Genomic DNA, 25,027 nt, shown 5'->3' on the forward strand with positions numbered 1-25,027 from the left:
CATTAATAACAAGATTCAAAAAGGTCACATAAAAGGAGATAGATCAGCACAGGGGCAAAGAGATGGGCTTCTTCACTGGCATACTTTGGCTCACATTAACAACAAACAACAGTATATTATTTAGGACTAGAAATAATCTTTTACTGCAGTCTGAATAATCGGAGCCTGAATTTAACATCTACTCGTGCAACTCATTGGGTTAGGTGACCTCACAAAAACATTCCTCTAGACCAGTGTTACTCAACCCTGCTCAACCAAAGAGCCAAAATGTAAAAAAAAAAAAAAAAACTTTTGCAAGAGCCACAATCTAAGTGGTGAAAATGGGTAAAAGTAGTGAAATGGTCAAAAAGCAGGAAAGGAGTGGCAAAAAATGGGTGAAAGTTTGCAAAATGGGGAGAAAAAGTAGCAAAAATTTATTTTAAAAAAGTTACAGCTGGCAAAAATGGTCAAAAAACAGTAAAATGTGGCAAAAAATGAGTAACAAACATGGGCAAAAGTGGAAAAAATGGGGAAAAGTGGCATTCAACAGCAAAAGGCAGCTTAAATTTGCAAGAAGGGGCAAAAAGTTGAAAATATCAAAAAGAAGATCAGGGAAAAACTGGTGAAAAATGGCAAAAAATTAAAAACAAAAAAAGGAGTTACAGGTGGCAAAATCAGTCAAAAATGTGGCAAAAAATGAGTGAAGAGACTTAAATGGAAAAAAATGTGACAAATGGTCAAAAACTGGCAAAGAAGTTGCAAAAATGGGAGAAAATGGCAAAAATGGGTAGAAAAAATGGCAAAATTGATTAAAAAATTAGTTCCAGGTGGCAAAAATGGTCAAAATCGGTAAAAATGTGGCAAAAAAAGAGTGAAGAGGCAAAAAAAGGCAAAAATGAAAAAAAAAGTGGCATTCTCAGTAGATGGAAAAAAGTGGGAAAAAATTGCAAATAGCAAAAAGCAGGACAAAAAAGAAAAAAAACTGGTGAAAAGGGGCAAAAGAAGTGGTAAACTTGGGCTCCAAAGCTGTAAAAAAGATTGAAAGTAGCAGAAATTGCAAATAATCAAAAAAATACAGCTTGACAATTTAAGCCAACTGTATAAGCGTTGGAAACAAACTGATTAATGTGACCTGCATGTATAATTTCTGAAGTTAAAGTTTCCCTTTTTTAAGGTTTTCTGGGGGAAAAATTTTTCAAATAAAAGAGCCACAAATCATCGCAAAAGAGCCACATGTTGAGTATCACTGCTCTAGAGAGAGCCTTCTCTGTGAAGACCTCATCGCTGCTTTTTCCCTTTATTTAGGAGTAGACAGACACGTATTTTCTAGGGTCACCATGACACTGATGTGCCTTTATTAATCCTGCTTTCAGTGGACACTCTGTCCTGGTTATATATATATTTAAATAAATAATAATCAAAACGTGGTGCATTAAAACATCGACAAAAGGATATATCTCTCATAAATGGTGCGAGCTTTGTCCACTTCCTTGTAGCGCAGCTCAAAATTGATGTAGGAGTGCCAGGCCTGTTCTTCAGGTTCCCACTCCATCCAACGCTCAAACACCTGCCTGCAGCCCGCCGAGTTCCCCAGCATTTCCTCCATGTATGTGTACTTGTACCTTTAAAAGAATAACAATAATAATCAATAAAACTGGTGTTTTCACAGCCAATCAGACCAATCACAGACCAGAGAGTCTCCAAAGGCTTCATAGACACATATACAATCAAGCTTAATAAATTAGAATATCATCAAAAAGTTCATTTTTCCCACTAATTTAATTCAGAAAGTGAAGCTTCAATATATTCTAGACCAGTGATACTCAACATGTGGCTCTTTTGTGATGATTTGTGGCTCTTTTATGCCTTAATTTGAAATATTACTCCCCCAGAAAACCTTAGAAAAGGAAACCTTTGACCTCAGAAATTATTTTAGTCACTTTTCTCTCATTTTCTTGCCACGTTTGGATCCTTGTTGCCACATTTAACTCATTTTTATTGCTACTTCAAGCCCTTTTCAACATTTTTGCCCATTAAAACTACCTTCTGCCAATAAATATCAGTTGTTTCCTCCTTTTTGCCCTATTTTGCCACTCTTGACTGCTTTTTGCCCATTTTAGACACTTTTCTCTCATTTTTTCTGCCACATTTTTGCCACTTTTGGACCCTTTTTACCCCTATTCATGATTTTTTCACCACTTTTTGCCCATTTCAGCTACCTATTGCCATTAAATACCACTTGTTTTCTCTTTTTTGCCAAATTTTGCCACTCTTGACTGCTTTTTGCCCATTTTGGACCCTTGGTGCCACAGTTAACTTTTTTTTATTGCTACTTCAAGCCCTTTTCACCATTTGTTGCCCATTTAAGCTGACTTCTGCCAATAAATATCAGTCATTTCCTCCTTTTTTGCCAAATTTTGCCACTCTCGACTGCTTTTTGCCCATTTCAGTCACTTTTCTATATTTTTTTTGCCAACTTCTTTTTAGCCACTTCTATCCCATTTTGCTCTTTTTCACCATTTGTTGCCCATTTAAGCTACCTTTTGCTATGAAATACCACTGGTTTCCTCTTTTTTGTCCTTTTTTGCCACTCTTGACTGCTTTTGCCCATTTTAGTCATTTTTCTCTAATTTTTTTGCCACGTTTTTGCCACTTTTAGACCCTTTTTGCCCCTTCTCACAATTTTTTCGCCACTTTTTGCTCATTTAAACTACCTGTTGCTACTGAATACCACTTGTTTCCTATTTTTTGCCCTATTTTGCCACTCTTGACTGCTTTTTGCCTATTTAAGTTACTTTTCTTTTTTTCTTTGCCCCTTTTGGACTATTTTTGTCACCTTTAACTTATTTTTATTGCTACTTCAAGCCGTTTTCACCACTTAGATCGTGGCTCTTGCAAAGGTATTTTTCAACAATTTGGCTCTTTGGTTAAGCAGGGTTGAGTAACACTGTTCTAAATTCATCTCATACAAAGTGAAACATTACAGTTTTTTTGTTAATCTTGATGATTATAGCTCACAAAAATCTCTATGTTGAAACATAAGAATTTAAAAAACACCATAAAAAAGGATTCATAAATCAGAAAAGTTAAATCTTCCAAGCTGAGGAAACAATGCGGTATAGAACTACCCCTCGTACCAGAACTGGTTGACTCGTGGGAGGATGGTGATGGCTCTGTCCCAGATGTTGCGGGCGTGGTTGACCTGGCGGTTCTTCATCTCCATCTCGGCGTACTTCAGCCACAGCGTGACGTTCCTGTGCTCCACGTCTAACGCTCGCTCGTAAATGGAACGAGCTCTGCAATCAAAACGGGCAGTGATGAGTTAAAGACTAGAAATAGTGGTAGAAGATGCTGAAGATGCCACTTTGACTTCACGCATTACCTCTGGATCTCCTTTAAGCTTTCCTCCCATTGTGCGTACTTTATCCAGTTACTGATGACAGTGCGATTCTTTCTGATGTTGTCCTCAAACCCCTGAAACACAGGCAGAGAGCAGAGGGTTTTCTGTGAATTAACATTTACCCATGTTTAATAAAATCCACAACATGTCTATCCTGCAGTACAAGTTTGATGATAACCAAATCATTAGACCCCAGGTGCTCAGAGACCTTGTGGTCCCACTCAGAGTACCAGGCTCTGAAACACATGGAACGTCTCATGGAGACTGTAATGTCCCCTTTTGTAGGTCTTGTAGTCATGTATGATCTCATGCTTCCTTTCTTACTTTGGTATAGTGTGAGACGATGTATTTCATGTATTCTGAGTTTTTCCCTTTAATGTTGAGATTGTTGTGTGTGTATTCATTTCCCATCATAGTTCACACTTGGGACTCACTCACTTGCTCAACCGAAGAGCCAAATTGTTGAAAAATACCTTTGCAAGAGCCATGATCTAAGTGGTGAAAAGTTGCAAAAACATCTTGAAGAAGCAATAAAAATGAGTTAGAGGTGGTTAAAATGGTCAGAAAGCAGCAAAAATGGTTGAGGAGTGACAAAAAATGAGTTATAGGAGGCAAAAAAGGTCTAAAAGTGGCAAAAAGAAAGAACAAACATAAGTGAAAAGTGACTAAAATGGGCAAAAAGCAGTCAAGAGTGGCAAAAATTGGCAACAAAATTGGAAACTAGTGGTATGTGGGCAAAAAATGGGGAACAGAGGCAAAAATGGGGATAAATGTGACAAAAAGAAGTTGCAGAAATGGGGGGAAAGTAAACAAGTGGTGTGTAATGGTAAAAGTTAGATTAACTGGGCAAAAAGTGGCAAATAATTGTGAAAAAGGGCAAAAATGGGATAAAGGTGGCAAAACAAAGTGGCAAAAATTGGTAAAAAATTAGGAAAAAGTGGTATTTAATGGCAAAAAGCAGCTTAAATAGATGAAAAATAACAAAAATGGTGAGAAAAGGCAAAAATGGGATTAAAGTGGCAAAAAGAAGCCCAAACATGAGTGAAAAGTGACTAAAATGGGCAAAAGCAGTCAAAGGTGACAAAAAATGGCATAAAAATTGGAAACAAGTGGTATTTAATGTCACAAGGAAGCTTGAGTAGATGAAAAGTGATAAAAAATGGCAAAAAAAATGGTCCAAAAGTGGCAAAAAGAAGTTGCAAAAATGAGGAAAAAAGGAACCAAGTGGTATTTAATGGCAAAAGGTGGATTAAATGGGTGAAAAGTGGCGAAGAATGGTGAAAAAGGGCAAAAAAATTCCCTTTTCCTAAGGTTATCTGGGGGAATAATATTCAAAATTAAGACATAAAAGAGCCACACGTCGAGTATCACTGCTCTATACAATCAAACACTGAATGATGAAACAGTGTCACAAGTGGAGAGGGTGTACTTACCTTCCTCTTCCTGAGTTTGTAATCATTCAGCTCCTCCTCATCTGTGATTTTCTGTTTCGGTGGTGGTGGCAGGAGTTCAAGCTCCCTCTCCTTAGCCTCCCTCAGCAGCTGTTCAGCAGTGATCTGAACCTCTGCAGGAGCTTTATTCTTCACCTGGAATATCACAAGATGTTTCATAAGTACAGAGAAAACTGATGTACCTTTAGCATTAGGGGGGGGCAGCTTTATTGTCACTCCAGAGGAGGACAGAGTTTTTCTGTTTTAACAGAAAAAAATGACTTAAGATTTTTTTTAGTAAAATGTCTCAGATTAATGACAGATGTAAAATCCAAACAAAGGTCAAGTTTAGTGTGAAAGTGAACCAGAACCATACTCATCTCTAGACTGCTGTGCTTTTAAACTTTGCATTAACCCTCTGAGCTTTAAGCTATTTTAAGCATTGTGTCTGCGGTGCATAGTCAAGCTCTGAACATCCTTTTTTCTGGGACAATCTGGGCTTCAAGAATACATGTACTCCAGTAATTTCCCTGGAATTTTTGAAAAGCTATGAGACTAAAGAAACAAATGAAAAAAAGATATTAGACTCTACAGTTTCTATGTATTACACAGAGTAAACATGAATGACTAGGATTATTTTCAAAAACTTTTTCTCCCATTTCTTTGGGACCAAATAATTAAGAAATAATCATTCTGTGACAAAAAGTCTCCTTGTGCTTTTAGGATGTGAGCCATTATTCAAAGCAGTTCCTGTCTGCAGTGACAAAGAGGGACGAATCACAGTTTCTCTGTGTCTCTTTCTCTCCATTACAAGTCATTCAGGCTCTCTCCTCCAGTTTCTGGAGTTTGTGTTTTCACGTGCACTGTTCGCCAAGCATAACTTGACAACAGGGCAGGTTGTCACAGCCCAGGAGCAATGCATTGTGGGAAACAAACAGACAATATAGCCGATGGCATGAGGAACAAAACTATGATTTATGGTTCAAAAGTTATGTCACTTTGAATAGCACCTGTCTCTTCTTGTCAGATACAGCAATACTTGTCTCTTAAAAGAGTTTGTACTTATTCCTGTTATGGTCATAAATTTATGAAGTCTCTTTATTGTAAAGCTCTGGGCTGTTTTATGTTGCTGAATGTTGTACATTTATGAACTGTGTTTACTAAAAGACCTAAGAAGAGTCAATGGATGGAAATTAGAAATTGCTCTGCACTCGGTGCAGCACGATAGCTTCATGCTCTGTTATGAAACTATGCTAAACTGCATTGTCCCTATATAAACATAAAATAAACATAAATTCAATCGAAAATTAGAGTTAAATTAGTTGTCAGAAAATGTGGCTAAGTAGGAGTAAGAGATATGTTTTCAATATTTCATTAAATACGTGTTTCTCAGAAGGCAAAGGTCATCCTGGTAGACCCTCAGCACCCTTTGCATGCAGAGTTCAGACTTTTGCCATACAGTGCTATAAACTATGACTAAAAATGGTCGTTGAGTCTTTTTTCCATGACTAAACTAGACTAAGACTAGCCAGAGACAGATCTGCCCTGACTAAAACTGACAAAAAAGTATGTTTAGTTTTCATGAAGATGGCCAAAACTAGACTCAAATGTAATTGGGGGACATTAAAAATCCATGACATTTCTCCACTGTGGACAAATCTGTCAAAAAATGAGGCATCTGTATCTTTCCTGCCTCTTAGCAGTAGAAAGCAGGGACCCCAGGTTTGGCAGAGAGCACACGACTCGGTACCAGATTTAGGCAAGAAAATAGATTCTTCAACTAAAAATAAAGACTAAAATGTGAGAATTTTTTATGGACTAAAACATGATTAAAATGCTTTGGAGTTTTTCTCGACTAAAACTAGGCTATTGCTAGACTACTGCTAAGAGGAGTAGACACACAGGAGTAGAGAATAAACAATGAAAAATGCAACTGTTAATTCCCATGTCAACCATTATCTAATGAGAGACTATTGTACAGCTTTTTAAAGTCGTCTAAGTTGCATCTTTGAGAAATAAACCGAGATAAAATAAATATTAGGGATGCACTATATTGATTTTTTTGTCGATATCCTTTATGCCGATATTTATAGATTCATTTTAGCCGATACTTTTTTTATTTTTTATTTAACCTTTATTTAACCAGGCTAGCCCCATTGAGATCAAAGATCTCTTTTTCAAGGGGGACCTGACCAAAAATGGCAGCAATGCAGTTTCAAAATCAAACACACCCAAGCTCACACAGTTCATAACAAACAACAGGTACATTGATAATAAGACGTCAGCTAAAACAGCGGCACACAGACAGTTTGATTTCAAGGATTTTTACTAAAGATTTAAAAACATTCAGAGACACCAGGTTCTGCAGTTTCAATTCAGTCTGCAGATTGTTCCATGTAAAAGGAGCAGAAAACCTAAAAACTTTCTTTCCCAGACTCTGAGCAGAAGCATTCATGTACAATACATCACCATAGTCAAGAAGTGGTAAAAAAGTAGACTCAACAAGTCTCTTTTTGACCATAAAAGAGAAACAGGACTTGTTTCTGTGGTAAAAACCAAAACTTTCAGCTTTTTAGCAACATACTGAAAGTGCTCCTTAAAAGACAAGTTTTCATCAAGTAAAAACCCTTGATATTTAAAGGAAGAAACCAACTCAATTTCTTGACTGTCCTTTGTAACATACTGATACCAAAATTTAAATATGTTTGACATAACTAAAAATTTAGTTCTTAGAACATAATTTTGGGTTTGAGGATAAAAAAGAAACAAACTGTTTTTCTTAAAACACACTTTTAAGTTTGAAGAATGAGGATAAATACAGAGAAAGATCTCGACTTACATAGGTCTGTTGGTCCAGCCTAAAACTCCACTCATTTATTAGCAGATATGGCCAGATTTTATAGCTAATACATGTTGATATCTATGGCCAAGATATCGGATGCAAATATCAGCAGAAATGTTGATATCTGCCGATACAGATATTAGAGCTGAGCAATTAATAGCAAATTAGATTAAATCGCAATTTGACCTTCCAGCAATTTTCAAATCGCACACAGTGCAATACTTTTTAATCCTGAAATGTGTCAAAATACCAGTTTGATACCATTTTTTTTTTTTTTGCTGCAAAGACTTCACATTGTTCTACACATTGTGCATAAATACAAGTGTCTTTTTCGGAATCGTTTACTAAAATCCAACTTTTTCTGATCATGTATACGATTTTCTTCATCAAAATGAGAACAGCATTGAAAAAGTCATTACCCCTCCAGTATAGCAATTCAGCTCAAATTTGCTATTTGAGCCAAAATCCCAGTTAGATATCTTTTCAAATCTTTTATCCCTAGTTTAATTTATCTAATATTGTATTGGTAATAATGTATGATGATTTACTGCTTATGTTTGTTGAATAATACATAGGATAAGGAACCTAAAACAACTGACATCTGACCGTGCTTAGACTCAAATAAAGTCTGTCTGCAGAGGGACTCCCTGAGGAACTTTTAGCGCTATTTATTAGCATTAGCTAGCATGGTTAGCTCATAGCGCTTCTCTTCCTTCTTCTTACCTTCGCCACCTTCGGTATCCGCTGTTTGCCTGCCGCGGTGGACGCCATTTTGCCGACCGTTTCCTTTGACCCAACTTCTGATTCCCAAACTTATCCAAAACGTTCAGACAGAAACGGAACAACGAGAGTTACCGGAACGTTTCAGCGACAACCAGCACGAGCCACCATGACAGTACCCATAATGCACTGCGGGTTCGCATCAAACATGCATTCGCGTGACGTCGGTGTAATCAGAATAAATACAATCTCACCGGGAATATTCGCCGTCGGGATAACCAAAGTTGGATGATACTCGTATCCTGATAGATTTATTGTCATATTAAACACAGAAGCGAACGATCTGCCTGCAGGACGACCGAAACACACAAAAGAACGATGGCCGAGACCTTTCCTAAATATACAGTTTTACTTAAAATACGTTTTCAGAAATAACTTTTAGGTTTTTTTGACAATGGTGATGCGTTTACTGCATTTCTATTATGTGTAGAATCTATCTCCTAAATATCTATGTGAACTGTTACCACCATGCATGTAAACCCCCTGAAAGTATGGGAATTCCGAGTGTCTGATCAGCAAGTGAATGCAGCATAATGTACAGCACAGCGTTCTGTTGCCATGGTTACCATGTTAAACGGAAGACGGCCACGGTAACGCAGAAAACGAGTTTTTTTCGCAGTTTTAAGCTAAATTTGTGGAGTGAAAATAAGATTTTAATATTTAGTGGAGAGGAATCTTTGACAGGTGAGCTGCGATAGACGCTTTCTGTCAGATTTGTAACAAACAGACTCTAGCTTCAGACGTCGTTTTTGTCACTTATGTTCTTAAAAAGATGCCATGTCTCTGTTTGACTAAGTCGAGTAAATATGAGGACATTAACTTCAGCCAGTGGCCTTGAGGAAGCTGTGATTGTGAGGAGAACTGAATCAGCTGATGCTCAGGGGATCGACAGCCTCATCAGCCCCCAAACAGTGGAGATTTTTGGAAAAGTCAATATAATTCATCTCCTGTAAGTCAGAACATCTGTTTCCAACACCCTCCTTATAAAGAGCTAGTTTGAATGAGCGCTTGGATTCTTTGGTTCGTGATTGGCTGATTAGATATTTGCATTTATGACGGTCTAGTGAAGTGATCTGTGAGTGTGCATAATTTCATCCTAATATCATTCTCTGTGTTCTGCCTCCTTCCAGAGAGAAAGCCAATCTGGCTGTGACCCTGGCCAATGAGAATGAAGACATCGTGGCTCACGCTTCCTTCTTTGATCACCCTGTGGGGGGTCTGGTGGATCAGACTCTCTGGGAACAGTTCCTGCAGAAACACTTTAAGGCTGAAAAATGCTCGGTGAGTGGGATGAAGTCAGCTAAAATGGGACCGTTTTTGGAATACGGTATATTTCTACATCGAATGTGTTCTGCACAACATCTGATGATGCTTTCATACATGGGCACAGGCCTCTGGAATATTTATGTGCTGAAAAATAGAATTACCTTTTAACTATTAGAGCTAAACTGTCAGGATACCCACCCCCAAAGATCATGCTGAAAGGCCAAATAAAGTTCAGAGGAGATAGGGTTAAGGCAGGGGTGTCAAACTCAAGGCCTAAGGGCCAAATCTGGCCCATGGTATACTTACACCTGGCCCGCCAGGTCATATCATATTTTTATTATAACTGCCCACTGGTTTGAGGTCTACGGAAGAGTGTTGGGGCCACTGAAAAAAAAAATTGAGAAGAAATTTTTTTTTTTCACTTGTGAGAAAAAAGTCAGAATTCTGAGATTAAAGTCAGAATTCTGACTTTAATCTCAGAATTCTGACTTTTTTCTCACAAGTGAAAAAAAAAAAAATTCGTCTCAAATTTTTTTTTCAGTGGCCCTAATACTCTTCCGTAGAGGTCTGCAGATTTCCTCCAGTTTAAAAATGTAAACCCAACCCTGATGATTTAAAAAACACTATTTTCCAATTTCATATTTTGACTTTTTGAACTAATAAATTTACTTTTCTTTGATTGGCAAACTTTAAACTTATCTTTTTAACTTTTTAAATGTCATTTAAACATCATTTATCATCACTGCTAAGTTTTTTTTTCTTTTTCGTATTTTATTACCGGTGAAACAGGGTTGACAGTTTATGGCTCAAAAGGTGACCCTGTTAGGCCCTCAGGTTAGACCTGAATCCAGAATCCAGAATCCTGCTGGGATTGAGTTTGACACCCCTGGGTTCAGGGATTTCCTATCCATCCAGCCACACTGCCCCCTGCTGTCAGAATGATGCAACAACAGGGCTTTCCTCATCACAGCAGAAGAAGAAGTGAATGTTCCTGATTAAATGCGTCCCATCCTTGGCCCCTCTAGGACTCATGTATTCTCTCTGAGGTCTGTGACTCTGCCTCCACATGCCTGCTGTTCAGCCATACTTCCTGTTTTTAAATCAAACCTTTAAAACACTTCAGAGATGCTTTAATCCCCTCCTTTTCAATCAGTCTTTATGCTTTTCACCTTTTAGTTTTCCTGTTGTCTTTTTGTTTTCTAGCATTTCTGTTATTTTTATTTTGACTCTACACCACATTAGTGCACTTTTCATGTTTTAACGTCTGCTTTATGATTACATTTGGTTTGAAGTGGGTGAATTTTCCTCTGCAGCCTTGGAACACACTCTTCCTGCACCTTTTTGTGGCACGGACGGACTTTGAGACAGCAAGCTTAAAGGAAATAATGAGGTATGAAATATGTGTCCAGTTTTGGGGTTCAGTGGTTTTCACATGGTCGTAGATCTTTCAGCTGTTGGTCCATCATAAATCCCCTGAAAAAGAGAGAAAATCAGCGATTAAGAGTTAAAGCGGACAGGTTAGCTTTGTCCTGTTGTCTAAGTGTGATCACCTCTGTCTCCAAAAGTGAGAAAAACCTAAATGTTAAATTTACTTTTACTGACAAAAGCTTCGTCCTGGTTTTATAATTCTAACCGACCTCAGAGTGTGAGATTAATGCAGATTAATATCTGTGAAACGCTGTCCTGTTTCTCCTTACAGGGCCATCTTTGACGTGGTCTCAGAGCTGGATTTCGTCTGCCTGGTCAGCCCACACGTTGGTGATTTAGGTCCATGACTTCAGTCTTTACTAAGGTGGTGGTTCTCGACCTTGGGGTCAGGAGACACCGAGAGGTCTCCAGATTCACTAAAAAAAAACAAAGAATGGTTTTTAAATTACACTGTTGCCACTTTACACAGATTTTGTCAAATTTGAACCCATTTTCATCTTTTTTCCCTCCAATTTTAACACATTTTTACCTGTTAATCCCTATTTTTGCCATTTTTAACCCTTTCCACCACTTTCTTCTGCCTGTTTTGTCCACTTCTAAACTGTTTCTTGCCATTAAAGCCTAATGTCGCCCCATTATTGGCACTTTTTACCCCATTTTATCACTTTTTTACACCCATTTTACCACATTTCACTAATATGCCCATTTTTGCCAGTTTAACCAGTTTCTGCCTATTTTTTCTTTCCCAGGTAACACTTGTTTTCCAGTTTATATCAATTTTTCATCCCATTTTACCAAATTTCCACCCATTTTTGCCCATTTGAAGCACTTTCAGCCACGACTCCCTTTGAACACTTTATGTGCGTTTTTTTTTTTTTGTAATTTTAATATAATTTTTTCCACTTCTAACCCATTTCTTCTACTTTTAAAATCAAATTTCACCTCCTTTTTCACATTTTTTGCCATTATTAACCCATTTCAGCAAATTTTAACTCATTTTAATTATATATTTTTTAACAAAAACATATAAATATTTAACCCCTTAAAGCCTGAAACACAAATTATAGCCAGAAAATTATTTTTTTTTTAACTGAAATGTTCATTTAACTTTCTACTGAGATTTAAAAAATCAAAATTTCCATAAAATTTAACAAATATATTTTTAGTATCTCATTTCACTCATTAGGTGTTTTTGGTAACTGATAATCCACTTGAGGGCATTTTTGTCATTTACCAGATTGTATTCAGAAGTTTTTTTCGAGTAATTTACTGAGCATATTGATTAGATAGAGGTATCATAAAAGTCTGTATCAAATTTGTGACAACAGGCGTTAAGGGGTTAACAAAAAGATATGTGTTTCTTTGATAAAATGGGTTATTTTTCAGGTTAATTATAAAGTATAGATACCACAGCTTAACTTTACAATGGACCATGATTTAGCTGGCTCCCAGTCTGGCTGGGCCCCAGAAAGCTCTCCCATTTCCCCCCTTATGAGCGGCCTTGTCTGCACACGACTATTCTTGAATGTTCCTGGCTGTGTCAGACCACCTCCAGGTACTGGGGGGGTCCTGGTTTCTGGCACCTTTATTTTGGGGGTCCCGGGCTGAAAAGGTTGAGAACCACAGTATTAAGTTCTGATCCGTATAGAAAACATCACTAAAGACGCTGAATCCTGTGTTTGCTGTGTGCAGATCCAGCTCTGGATGAGGTGTTTGAGCCTCTGCAGCGTCTGACCAACCCCGGCCCTTGGTGCTCCGCCTTAATCTGTCGCAGGAAGGATCACTGCCCCAGAATGCAGATCCGCCCAACCAGGTAGATTCACATTATACTGCAGCAGCAGTTAGGTCCTCTTCATTCTCTGATAACAAGAATCTAAATTATTTAGCTGTTTCCTGATCAACGACCAGCTGGTTACTCATTGATAACTCCTAATAAATCACCTTATTCACCTGTTTTTATGCCTGTTTCTATGCCTGTTTTTATGCCTGTTTCTATGTCTGTTTCTATGTCTGTTTCTATGCCTGTTTCTATGTCTGTTTTATGCCTGTTTCTATGCCTGTTTTATACCTGTTTCTATGTCTGTTTCTATGCCTGTTTCTATGCCTGTTTTTATGCCTGTTTCTATGCCTGTTTCTATGCCTGTTTCTATGTCTGTTTCTATGTCTGTTTCTATGCCTGTTTCTATGCCTGTTTCTATGTCTGTTTCTATGTCTGTTTCTATGCCTGTTTTATGCCTGTTTCTATGTCTGTTTCTATGTCTGTTTCTATGCCTGTTTCTATGCCTGTTTCTATGCCTGTTTCTATGCCTGTTTTATGCTTGTTTCTATGCCTGTTTCTATGTCTGTTTCTATGTCTGTTTCTATGTCTGTTTCTATGCCTGTTTTATGCTTGTTTCTATGTCTGTTTCTATGCCTGTTTTTATGCCTGTTTCTATGCCTGTTTCTATGCCTGTTTCTATGTCTGTTTCTATGCCTGTTTTATGCTTGTTTCTATGTCTGTTTCTATGCCTGTTTTTATGCCTGTTTCTATGCCTGTTTTTATGCCTGTTTCTATGCCTGTTTCTATGTCTGTTTCTATGCCTGTTTCTATGCCTGTTTCTATGTCTGTTTCTATGCCTGTTTCTATGCCTGTTTCTATGTCTGTTCATATGCCTGTTTTTATGCCTGTTTCTATGCCTGTTTCTATGTCTGTTTCTATGCCTGTTTCTATGTCTGTTTCTATGCCTGTTTCTATGCCTGTTTCTATGTCTGTTTCTATGTCTGTTTCTATGCCTGTTTTATGCTTGTTTCTATGTCTGTTTCTATGCCTGTTTTTATGCCTGTTTCTATGCCTGTTTCTATGTCTGTTTCTATGCCTGTTTCTATGTCTGTTTCTATGTCTGTTTCTATGCCTGTTTTTATGCCTGTTTCTATGCCTGTTTCTATGTCTGTTTCTATGCCTGTTTCTATGCCTGTTTCTATGTCTGTTTCTATGTCTGTTTCTATGCCTGTTTTATGCTTGTTTCTATGTCTGTTTCTATGCCTGTTTTATGCCTGTTTCTATGCCTGTGTTTAAGCCTGTTTCAATGCCTCTATCTAAGGCTGATTCTATGCCTGTTTCTATGCCTGTTTCTATGTCTGTTAATATGCCTGTTTCTATGCCTGTTTCTATGTCTGTTCATATGCCTGTTTTTATGCCTGTTTCTATGCCTGTTTCTATGTCTGTTTCTATGCCTGTTTCTATGTCTGTTTCTATGCCTGTTTCTATGCCTGTTTCTATGTCTGTTTCTATGTCTGTTTCTATGCCTGTTTTATGCTTGTTTCTATGTCTGTTTCTATGCCTGTTTTTATGCCTGTTTCTATGCCTGTTTCTATGTCTGTTTCTATGCCTGTTTCTATGTCTGTTTCTATGCCTGTTTCTATGCCTGTTTCTATGTCTGTTTCTATGTCTGTTTCTATGCCTGTTTTATGCTTGTTTCTATGTCTGTTTCTATGTCTGTTTCTATGCCTGTTTCTATGTCTGTTTCTATGCCTGTTTTTATGCCTGTTTCTATGCCTGTTTCTATGTCTGTTTCTATGCCTGTTTCTATGTCTGTTTCTATGCCTGTTTTTATGCCTGTTTCTATGCCTGTTTCTATGCCTGTTTCTATGCCTGTTTCTATGTCTGTTTTTATGCCTGTTTCTATGCCTGTTTCTATGTCTGTTCATATGCCTGTTTTTATGCCTGTTTCTATGCCTGTTTCTATGTCTGTTCATATGCCTGTTTTTATGCCTGTTTCTATGCCTGTTTTTATGCCTGTTTCTATGCCTGTTTCTATGTCTGTTTCTATGCCTGTTTTTATGCCTGTTTCTATGCCTGTTTCTATGCCTGTTTCTATGTCTGTTACTATGCCTGTTTTTATGCCTGTTTTATGCCTGTTTCTATGTCTGTTTCTATGCCTGTTTTTATGCCTGTTTCTATGCCTGTTTCTATGTCTGTTTCTATGCCTGTTTCTATGCCTGTTTCTATGTCTGTTTCTATGTCTGTTTCTATGCCTGTTTTATGCTTGTTTCTATGTCTGTTTCTATGCCTGTTTTTATGCCTGTTTCTATGCCTGTTTTTATGCCTGTTTCTATGCCTGTTTCTATGTCTGTTTCTATGCCTGTTTCTATGCCTGTTTCTATGTCTGTTTCTATGCCTGTTTCTATGCCTGTTTCTATGTCTGTTCATATGCCTGTTTTTATGCCTGTTTCTATGCCTGTTTCTATGTCTGTTTCTATGCCTGTTTCTATGTCTGTTTCTATGCCTGTTTCTATGCCTGTTTCTATGTCTGTTTCTATGTCTGTTTCTATGCCTGTTTTATGCTTGTTTCTATGTCTGTTTCTATGCCTGTTTTTATGCCTGTTTCTATGCCTGTTTCTATGTCTGTTTCTATGCCTGTTTCTATGTCTGTTTCTATGTCTGTTTCTATGCCTGTTTTTATGCCTGTTTCTATGCCTGTTTCTATGTCTGTTTCTATGCCTGTTTCTATGCCTGTTTCTATGTCTGTTTCTATGTCTGTTTCTATGCCTGTTTTATGCTTGTTTCTATGTCTGTTTCTATGCCTGTTTTTATGCCTGTTTCTATGCCTGTTTTTATGCCTGTTTCTATGCCTGTTTCTATGTCTGTTTCTATGCCTGTTTCTATGCCTGTTTCTATGTCTGTTTCTATGCCTGTTTCTATGCCTGTTTCTATGTCTGTTCATATGCCTGTTTTTATGCCTGTTTCTATGCCTGTTTCTATGTCTGTTTCTATGCCTGTTTCTATGTCTGTTTCTATGCCTGTTTCTATGCCTGTTTCTATGTCTGTTTCTATGTCTGTTTCTATGCCTGTTTTATGCTTGTTTCTATGTCTGTTTCTATGCCTGTTTTTATGCCTGTTTCTATGCCTGTTTCTATGTCTGTTTCTATGCCTGTTTCTATGTCTGTTTCTATGCCTGTTTCTATGCCTGTTTCTATGTCTGTTTCTATGTCTGTTTCTATGCCTGTTTTATGCTTGTTTCTATGTCTGTTTCTATGCCTGTTTCTATGCCTGTTTCTATGCCTGTTTCTATGCCTGTTTCTATGTCTGTTTTTATGCCTGTTTCTATGCCTGTTTCTATGTCTGTTCATATGCCTGTTTTTATGCCTGTTTCTATGCCTGTTTTATGTCTGTTTTTATGCCTGTTTCTATGCCTGTTTCTATGTCTGTTCATATGCCTGTTTTTATGCCTGTTTCTATGCCTGTTTCTATGTCTGTTTCTATGCCTGTTTTTATGCCTGTTTCTATGCCTGTTTCTATGTCTGTTTCTATGCCTGTTTTTATGCCTGTTTCTATGCCTGTTTCTATGCCTGTTTCTATGCCTGTTTCTATGTCTGTTTCTATGCCTGTTTTTATGTCTGTTTCTATGCCTGTTTTTATGCCTGTTTCTATGCCTGTTTCTATGCCTGTTTCTATGTCTGTTTCTATGCCTGTTTCTATGCCTGTTTCTATGCCTGTTTCTATGTCTGTTTCTATGCCTGTTTCTATGTCTGTTTCTATGCCTGTTTTTATGTCTGTTTCTATGCCTGTTTTTATGCCTGTTTCTATGCCTGTTTCTATGTCTGTTTCTATGCCTGTTTCTATGCCTGTTTCTATGTCTGTTTCTATGCCTGTTTCTATGCCTGTTTTTATGCCTGTTTCTATGCCTGTTTCTATGTCTGTTTCTATGCCTGTTTTTATGCCTGTTTCTATGCCTGTTTCTATGCCTGTTTCTATGCCTGTTTCTAGGCCTGTTTTTATGTCTGTTTCTATGTCTGTTTCTATGCCTGTTTTATGCCTGTTTCTATGCCTGTTTCTATGCCTGTTTCTATGTCTGTTTCTATGTCTGTTTTTATGCCTGTTTCTATGCCTGTTTTTATGCCTGTTTCTATGCCTGTTTCTATGCCTGTTTTTATGCCTGTTTCTATGCCTGTTTCTATGCCTGTTTCTATGCCTGTTTCTATGTCTGTTTCTATGTCTGTTTTTATGCCTGTTTCTATGCCTGTTTTTATGCCTGTTTCTATGCCTGTTTCTATGCCTGTTTTTATGCCTGTTTCTATGCCTGTTTCTATGTCTGTTTCTATGCCTGTTTCTATGCCTGTTTCTATGCCTGTTTCTATGCCTGTTTCTATGTCTGTTTCTATGCCTGTTTCTATGCCTGTTTCTATGCCTGTTTCTATGTCTGTTTCTATGTCTGTTTTTATGCCTGTTTCTATGCCTGTTTTTATGCCTGTTTCTATGCCTGTTTCTATGCCTGTTTTTATGCCTGTTTCTATGCCTGTTTCTATGCCTGTTTCTATGCCTGTTTCTATGCCTGTTTCTATGTCTGTTTCTATGTCTGTTTTTATGCCTGTTTCTATGCCTGTTTTTATGCCTGTTTCTATGCCTGTTTCTATGCCTGTTTTTATGCCTGTTTCTATGCCTGTTTCTATGCCTGTTTCTATGTCTGTTTCTATGTCTGTTTCTATGCCTGTTTCTATGCCTGTTTCTATGCCTGTTTCTATGCCTGTTTCTATGCCTGTTTCTATGCCTGTTTCTATGCCTGTTTCTATGTCTGTTTCTATGTCTGTTTCTATGCCTGTTTTATGCCTGTTTCTATGCCTGTTTCTATGCCTGTTTCTATGTCTGTTTCTATGTCTGTTTTTATGCCTGTTTCTATGCCTGTTTTTATGCCTGTTTCTATGCCTGTTTCTATGCCTGTTTTTATGCCTGTTTCTATGCCTGTTTCTATGCCTGTTTCTATGCCTGTTTCTATGTCTGTTTCTATGTCTGTTTCTATGTCTGTTTTTATGCCTGTTTCTATGCCTGTTTCTATGTCTGTTTCTATGCCTGTTTCTATGCCTGTTTTTATGCCTGTTTCTATGCCTGTTTCTATGCCTGTTTCTATGTCTGTTTCTATGCCTGTTTCTATGCCTGTTTCTATGCCTGTTTCTATGCCTGTTTCTATGCCTGTTTCTATGCCTGTTTCTATGCCTGTTTCTATGTCTGTTTCTATGCCTGTTTCTATGCCTGTTTCTATGCCTGTTTCTATGTCTGTTTCTATGTCTGTTTTTATGCCTGTTTCTATGCCTGTTTTTATGCCTGTTTCTATGCCTGTTTCTATGCCTGTTTTTATGCCTGTTTCTATGCCTGTTTCTATGCCTGTTTCTATGCCTGTTTCTATGCCTGTTTCTATGTCTGTTTCTATGTCTGTTTTTATGCCTGTTTCTATGCCTGTTTCTATGTCTGTTTTTATGCCTGTTTCTATGTCTGTTTCTATGCCTGTTTCTATGTCTGTTTCTATGTCTGTTTCTATGCCTGTTTTATGCCTGTTTCTATGCCTGTTTCTATGCCTGTTTCTATGTCTGTTTCTATGTCTGTTTTTATGCCTGTTTCTATGCCTGTTTTTATGCCTGTTTCTATGCCTGTTTCTATGCCTGTTTCTATGCCTGTTTCTATGCCTGTTTCTATGTCTGTTTCTATGCCTGTTTCTATGCCTGTTTCTATGTCTGTTTCTATGTCTGTTTCTATGCCTGTTTCTATGTCTGTTTCTATGCCTGTTTTTGAGTTAGATATTTTATCTACAGTCCACTGACGCAGCGTAGTTCGAGTATGTTGTTTTAACGGAGCATTCGTTTCTCTTTTTGACCACTTGGGGGCAGACACAACAAGCTGACTAATGTAAAGTTGGACTTATCACCTCATTCATCCAGAAATGTTTATTCCACACCTGCAGACACTGAGAGACGCCTCTGAAACAGCTGACGGGGATGGAAAAATGCCTGTTCATGTTACTGTTAGGAAGGAACAACATAAAAGATTATCATTATTATTATTATCATTATTATTATTATTGTTATTATTATTATTATTATTATTATTATTATTATTATTATTATTATTATTATTATATATTATTATTATTATAGGTATTTAATGAGATAAATCACAGCTTTAGTCAAAATTATGGGATAAAAAATGAAATTAGGACACAAAAAGTCAAAGCTAAATCACAGTTGAAAAATGCAATCGTCATTATTTTCAGATAAAATGTTGTAATTTAAATAATCGTAATGACCTTCTACACCAGAATTAGACTTTTTATTGTGATTTTGCCTTTTTATCCCTGATCTCAACTCATTATCTACTATCTTAAAGATAAAATAATGTGGACTTCTCATTGATTTAAACTTTTTATCTCGTAATTTTTAACATTGTGTTTTATAAATTTGATAATTATGACTTTTTATTTATTTTTATCTCATATCTTTTTGACTTTTGTGTAGTTCTGATGTATAGTCACATAATTAGGACTTTTAAATCCCATAACTTTGACAGTTTATCTGATAATGTTGCCTTTTATATCTTATTTTTGATTTTTAATCTAAAAATTTCAGCTTTTTATCCCATAGTTTTTTACTTTCTGTGCCATAATTCTGACTTACTTTAGCTATGATATAATAGCTGTGCTGGAAAACCAAAACAATGCTTTTCTCTGTATCATAAATGATATATATTATCAGACTGTAAAATAGTCAACCTCTGCTCCTCTTCTGGTATTTTCCAGGGTCGAAGACCACGACGACCTCCTGCCTTTATTCTCAGAGCGGACCAAAGCTCGGTTTGAGCGTCCCTACTTCCTGTGTGAGCTGATAGAGGGACAGGATGAGGAGAATCCCACGGCTGTGTGTGAGGTTTGTTGAATCTTAAAGCTGGTTTTAAAGGATTCCTTTTAATAATAATAATGATCAATAATTAACAGAAGCACACAATCATCCTCTGGGCTGTTTCCACTAATGTCTGCTCCAGTATGGACACCATGTAAAAGCAGCTCTGCTGGTTCTCGGACTGACTGTCAGACCCCCTGCTGGGGTCCGTTCCCTCAGGACTCAGGGATGACAGACCCGCTCTCCTCCTCGCCAGTCGGCCTGACATGTGTTCATGGCAGCATATGGCAGATACGCGCTGATGCTCGGCCAAGACATGCTCTCACTGAACATATTGTGTCCAGACATCTGAAGCATTTTGGCCTTTTTGTCTGAATGTGTCGAGAACTCGGAGAACAAACCGTGGAACATCGCCCCAGAGGGCCGAGCTTTAGCCTCGTGAACCTTTAGCTGGTCGTGAATATTTTAGAGCAGAAGCAGCCTTTATATACCGTTATTTAGGCCTCTGGGAACCCAAATCAACATCATCAACACTGCCCTAAGTATGATCAAATGTACATACTATCAACCGTCTCATTGAACTCTAGTCCAGGGGTCATCAAGTTCATCTGCACAAGGGCCGGATTTAGTCTCAGCAGGACCTCTGGGGGCCGGACTTTCAAATGCACAAAAATTAAAGAAATGTTTGATATTATTTTAGTCTTTACCAGTGAGATCTATCCCTGTTATCCATAACACAGCAGGCCTGACAACAGAAAACCACAGGAATGGGCCCTCCCCAGCTGTCATTCAGCAACAATAATAACCAGTTTTGACACTTTTAACCTTTTTTTTCTTTTGCACCCTTTTGCCTCTTTAACACAGTTTTTGAAAGATTTTAACCCCCTGCATGTTTTATCCCCTTTGTGACACTCTTATCAATTTTTGCCACTTTTTAACCCCTTTCATTACATTTTTTCAACAATTTTTGCAACTTTTAAACCATTTTTCCCCATTTTTAACTCATTGTTTTTTTTTTTAAACATGTTTTATTGACTTTTTTTGAACATTTAAGAGGAAAAAAAAGAAAACCAAAAAAAAAAAAAAAAAAAAAAAATACATGACAGCAAGTACTGGAGTAAGCAGGGTAAAAACCAAGAGGGATCAGACAAACAGACAAAATAAAACGAGATGGTCAAAATATCCCAATAACAAGCATGATGTACCAGTACAGGAGGTTCCACACAGACATTTCTATATCACTGTGAATCCACAATGCAGGAAAGGTAATAGAGCACAATGAAATAAACTAACATTAAAATAAGATACACATTAGAGACTCTCAAGGATTCTGAGGAGCACATGAGGGGCGCCAGTTTACATCACAACATCCCTTCTTTATTAAGTCTGTTATGCAGTCTGGAAGATAGTCAAGAAAGGGCCCCAAAGCTTCGCAAAGACTTCTCATTTCCCTTCAACCTTGAACTTAAACGCTCCATCGGCAAAACTTTAAGAATTTCTCCACACCACTGACTGATAGTTGGAGGTCTGGGTTTAATCCACTTAACTCATGGTTGATACCTTTTGCCTCTTTAACACAATTTTTGAAAGATTTAACCTCCTTTAAACCACTTTTCCTGCATGTTTTATCCCCTTTGTGTCACTCTATTATCATTTTTTGTAACTTTTTAACCCCTTTTTATTACTTTTTCTAAAATGTTTTGCAACTTTTAAACCAGTTTTGGCCACTTTTAACCCATCGTTAATACTTTTGCCCCTTGTTACCTCTTTTAAACAATTTTTGAAAGATTTTAACCCAATTTAAGACACTTTTCCTGCATGTTTTATCCCCTTTTGTGACACTCTTTTATCCAAGTTTTGCCACTTTTCTTTTGTGGCACTTTTTAACCCCTTTTATTACATTTTTTCAACAATTTTTGCAACTTTTAAACCAATTTGTCCCACTTTTAACCCATTGTTGATACTTTTTGCTCATTGTTGTCTCTTTAACACAAATTTTGAAAGATTTAAACCCCCTTTAAACCACTTTTCCTGCATGTTTTATCCCCTTTGTGCCATCGTATTTCCAATTTTTCTACTTTTTAACCCCTTTACTTTACTTTCTTGCTCTACTTTTTTGTCATTTGTAACTAATTTTTGATACCTTTTGGGCCTTTTTTCCTCTTTTACCATTTTTTGCCATATTTAACCTCTTTTCACCACTTTATCTGGTCATTTTTGCAGCACTTCTGCCAACCTTAACCCTTTTTGAAATACTAATAATGACAGTAAATCTCTGAAAAAAAAAAAGATCAAATGTTTAGTCATTCTAAAACTGTTTCAATGTTATTGTTTGTGGGATAGATTTAACAGCTGCAGACATTTAAAGCTCTTACTCTTACTCTTAAAATCTTCTTTTCTGAATTTTAATGATCTTTCGGGGGCCAGACAGGAAGCTTTGGGGGGCCTGATGTGGCCCCCGGGCCTCCAGTTGATGATCAGTGCTGTAGTCCCTCTGTTAAATATGTCTTTTTTAACTATTATACTATTGTATATAAATTGTCGGGTTCTTTTCAGAGATTTATTACGATAAATACATCTCCAACCTTCATCTGATGCTGGCTGAGTTTACTTCCTGTAGCACAGAGATTCTCTGCTGCATGATCTGGTTAAAATGTGGCATTGCATTTATTCTGGACAATATTTCAATCTGTGAATCCACAGACGGCGTCATGAGTCTGCTTTCTTGGTTATCAGTAGAATGTCAGAGAATAATGAAAGTTCAGAGGGGTGTATTCCTCAACTCAAACACACACGCATATTAAATAGCATCAAAATACTAGACCTGAAGTTTTTGCAGCGCTGCTATGAAAAATAACTTTATGTTTTCCAAAAACAAATTTTTTTCTGTTTTTGTGCAGTAGTGGCACTATTGCAAGCCTAAAGGCATTTCTATAAATCCTACAGGTAAAATACCTGCAGACTTTTGTGTGATTGTGTAATTGTAAATCTGACATTCGCAGATGCAATTAGATTAATCCTGCAGCACGAAAAAAAGCCTCAGCACCAACCGCCCACCTCTCCAGTGACTAATAGCAAGCCAACTTCCTTATTAGCACATCGTGGCCTTTTACCACACTTTTCTCCAGATACACATCTGTGACCCACTAATAAAGTCACTGCGACCCACCTTTGGGTCCAGACCCAGTGGTTGAGAGCCACGGCTGTAGCAGGTTAAATATGCTGAGCTATGGAAACACGAGTCTGACTCTGTTTGAACGTATTTCCTCCTCAGAGAGACGGAGTCTCCGCTGGCTTCATCAGCTGCTCCTCACATGTGGATTTCAAACGTCTGAACCACAACTTTGATTTAAGAGAGTTTCATGGTTTATACAAAACACAACAAATAAAAGATGAAGCTGCAGCTCGGGCCGAAGAAGGAGAGGAGAGAAAAACAACCAGGACTGAGGCATCGGATTCACAGCAGGTAATTAATGTACATTTATGTCACCAATATTACCTTTTTATATATGTATATACCAGTCAAAATCAGTCTGAGGGCCTTTACACACTGAGTCGGCATTTTTATTATTATTATTAATATTATTATCATTATTATTATTATTATTATTTTTAATGTCTTTATTATTATTGTTATTATTATTATTATTATTATTATTATTATTATTACTATTATTATTATTATTATTATTATTATTATTATTATTAACAATATTATTATTTTATAATTATTATTACTTTATTATTACTATTATTATTATTATTAATGTCTTTATTATTATTGTTATTATTATTATTATTATTACTATTATTATTATTATTATTATTATTATTATTATTATTATTATTAACGATATTATTATTTTATAATTATTATTAATTTATTTTTTGTATTATTATTTTAATACACACACACACACACACACACATATATATATATATATATATATATATATATATATATGTATGTATATATTAAAGTATCAGGTTTCAGGAGTAGATTATTAAACAGTGGAGATGTGGGGGTGTCAGCTGTAGAGGTCACGGTGGTCTTTCCTGTCCTGCATGTCTACCATCCCTCAGTTTCTGACTCTAACCCCTGCCCTGTTTCAGTAACAGGATAAACCTCTTTAAAGAGTGGAAATGTTGTATATCAGATTTTTTCTCTACCAGCAGGCAGAAGCAGAGTCAGCTGAGCACGTTTCAGGAAACGCCTTCTGTATTCAGCTCCTCACCATCCACAAAGACTCTGAAATGAGGTGAGATCAGACCGAAGACTGTGAAGGAAACAGCCAGGTTATCTGGTTTTTCTTTTTCAACCCAGGAGATTAAATGAAAGAACAGATCTGTGATCATTTTTCATCTCTCTGGTAAACTACTGAGCTCTAAATCACATCAGTAGTCAACACTGTTTAAATCTAAACCCACTTCTTTCAACATAAAAGCAGTATTTTTCCAAACAGATGGCTAAGTTCATTAACTTAAAGGTCACATATTTTGTTCCAGCACACATTTCCTGAAAGGTGGAGAAAGAGAGGGGGCAGGAGAGTGGATTCCTCTGATTCTTGGCAGGATTGTAGACAGGGGCACATATTTTTGTTAGAAAAGACTGAAAAGTGATTGTTGCATTAGATGTGACCTTTAGATTAACTTCATTAAACCTTTAAAGTAATCATGAAACCCAAACAATCATCTTCTGTAAACATATTTTACCTTTAAAATAGCTGGAGACAGTGAGTACTGGCATGGCCTACAAATGCCCTCCCATGGTGCCTAATCCGGTGAACACGTGAAATATGTGCAACGGTTGTGTGCCGCTAAAGATTTAGTCACAGCGTGAGCCACCGCTGGAATGAAGCCACTTTGAAATCTTGGCCAGGAAAGTCGGAAGGCTGCTGCTTTTCTCTCACGATTTGAAGTTCATCCATGAGTTGAAAAAGTTGAGTGAAATCCGTCACATCAACCAGAGATCACTGGACTTTAGAGAGTCATTTTGTACATGCGCTCCTGCCCCAACATGGGCTTGAAAAATTTATTTATTTTTTTAAGATTTATTTTTGGCTTTTTTGACTTTATTTAATAGGACAGTGGATAGAGTCGGAAACAGGGAAGAGAGCGGGGAGAGACATGCAGGAGATAGTACCACGGGCCAGATTCGAGCCTGGGTCGCCTGCGTACATGGCGCGCACCTTAACCACTCGACTACCGGCGCGCCCCGAAAAATTTAGTTTTTAATGTCAAAACAATTTTATTTTAACA

General features: G+C 37.2%; 2 protein-coding genes across 2 annotated transcripts in view; one reads left to right on the top strand and one right to left on the bottom strand.

Moving 5' to 3' along the window:
* Nucleotides 1–8,555, bottom strand: part of crnkl1 (crooked neck pre-mRNA splicing factor 1) — a 20,782-nt gene extending 12,227 nt beyond the window's left edge. Inside the window, exons 1-5 of the mRNA XM_041805769.1 lie at nucleotides 8,375–8,555; nucleotides 4,813–4,965; nucleotides 3,362–3,453; nucleotides 3,117–3,275; nucleotides 1,435–1,601 (exon numbers count right to left, since the gene is read on the bottom strand). Of these exons, the coding sequence (XP_041661703.1) occupies nucleotides 1,435–1,601; nucleotides 3,117–3,275; nucleotides 3,362–3,453; nucleotides 4,813–4,965; nucleotides 8,375–8,422 (619 nt within the window). The 5' untranslated portion in view covers nucleotides 8,423–8,555. The remainder of the gene's footprint in view (nucleotides 1–1,434; nucleotides 1,602–3,116; nucleotides 3,276–3,361; nucleotides 3,454–4,812; nucleotides 4,966–8,374) is intronic.
* A 682-nt stretch (nucleotides 8,556–9,237) lies between these two features.
* The window catches only part of cfap61 (cilia and flagella associated protein 61), a 62,496-nt gene continuing 46,706 nt past the window's right edge, over nucleotides 9,238–25,027 (top strand). Inside the window, exons 1-8 of the mRNA XM_041804948.1 lie at nucleotides 9,238–9,380; nucleotides 9,562–9,712; nucleotides 11,011–11,087; nucleotides 11,397–11,464; nucleotides 12,818–12,938; nucleotides 19,669–19,795; nucleotides 23,043–23,171; nucleotides 23,203–23,234. Coding sequence (XP_041660882.1) covers nucleotides 9,238–9,380; nucleotides 9,562–9,712; nucleotides 11,011–11,087; nucleotides 11,397–11,464; nucleotides 12,818–12,938; nucleotides 19,669–19,795; nucleotides 23,043–23,171; nucleotides 23,203–23,234 — 848 coding nt within the window. The remainder of the gene's footprint in view (nucleotides 9,381–9,561; nucleotides 9,713–11,010; nucleotides 11,088–11,396; nucleotides 11,465–12,817; nucleotides 12,939–19,668; nucleotides 19,796–23,042; nucleotides 23,172–23,202; nucleotides 23,235–25,027) is intronic.

Source organism: Cheilinus undulatus, linkage group 14 (assembly GCF_018320785.1).
Source record: "Cheilinus undulatus linkage group 14, ASM1832078v1, whole genome shotgun sequence".
NCBI lineage: Eukaryota > Metazoa > Chordata > Actinopteri > Labriformes > Labridae > Cheilinus > Cheilinus undulatus.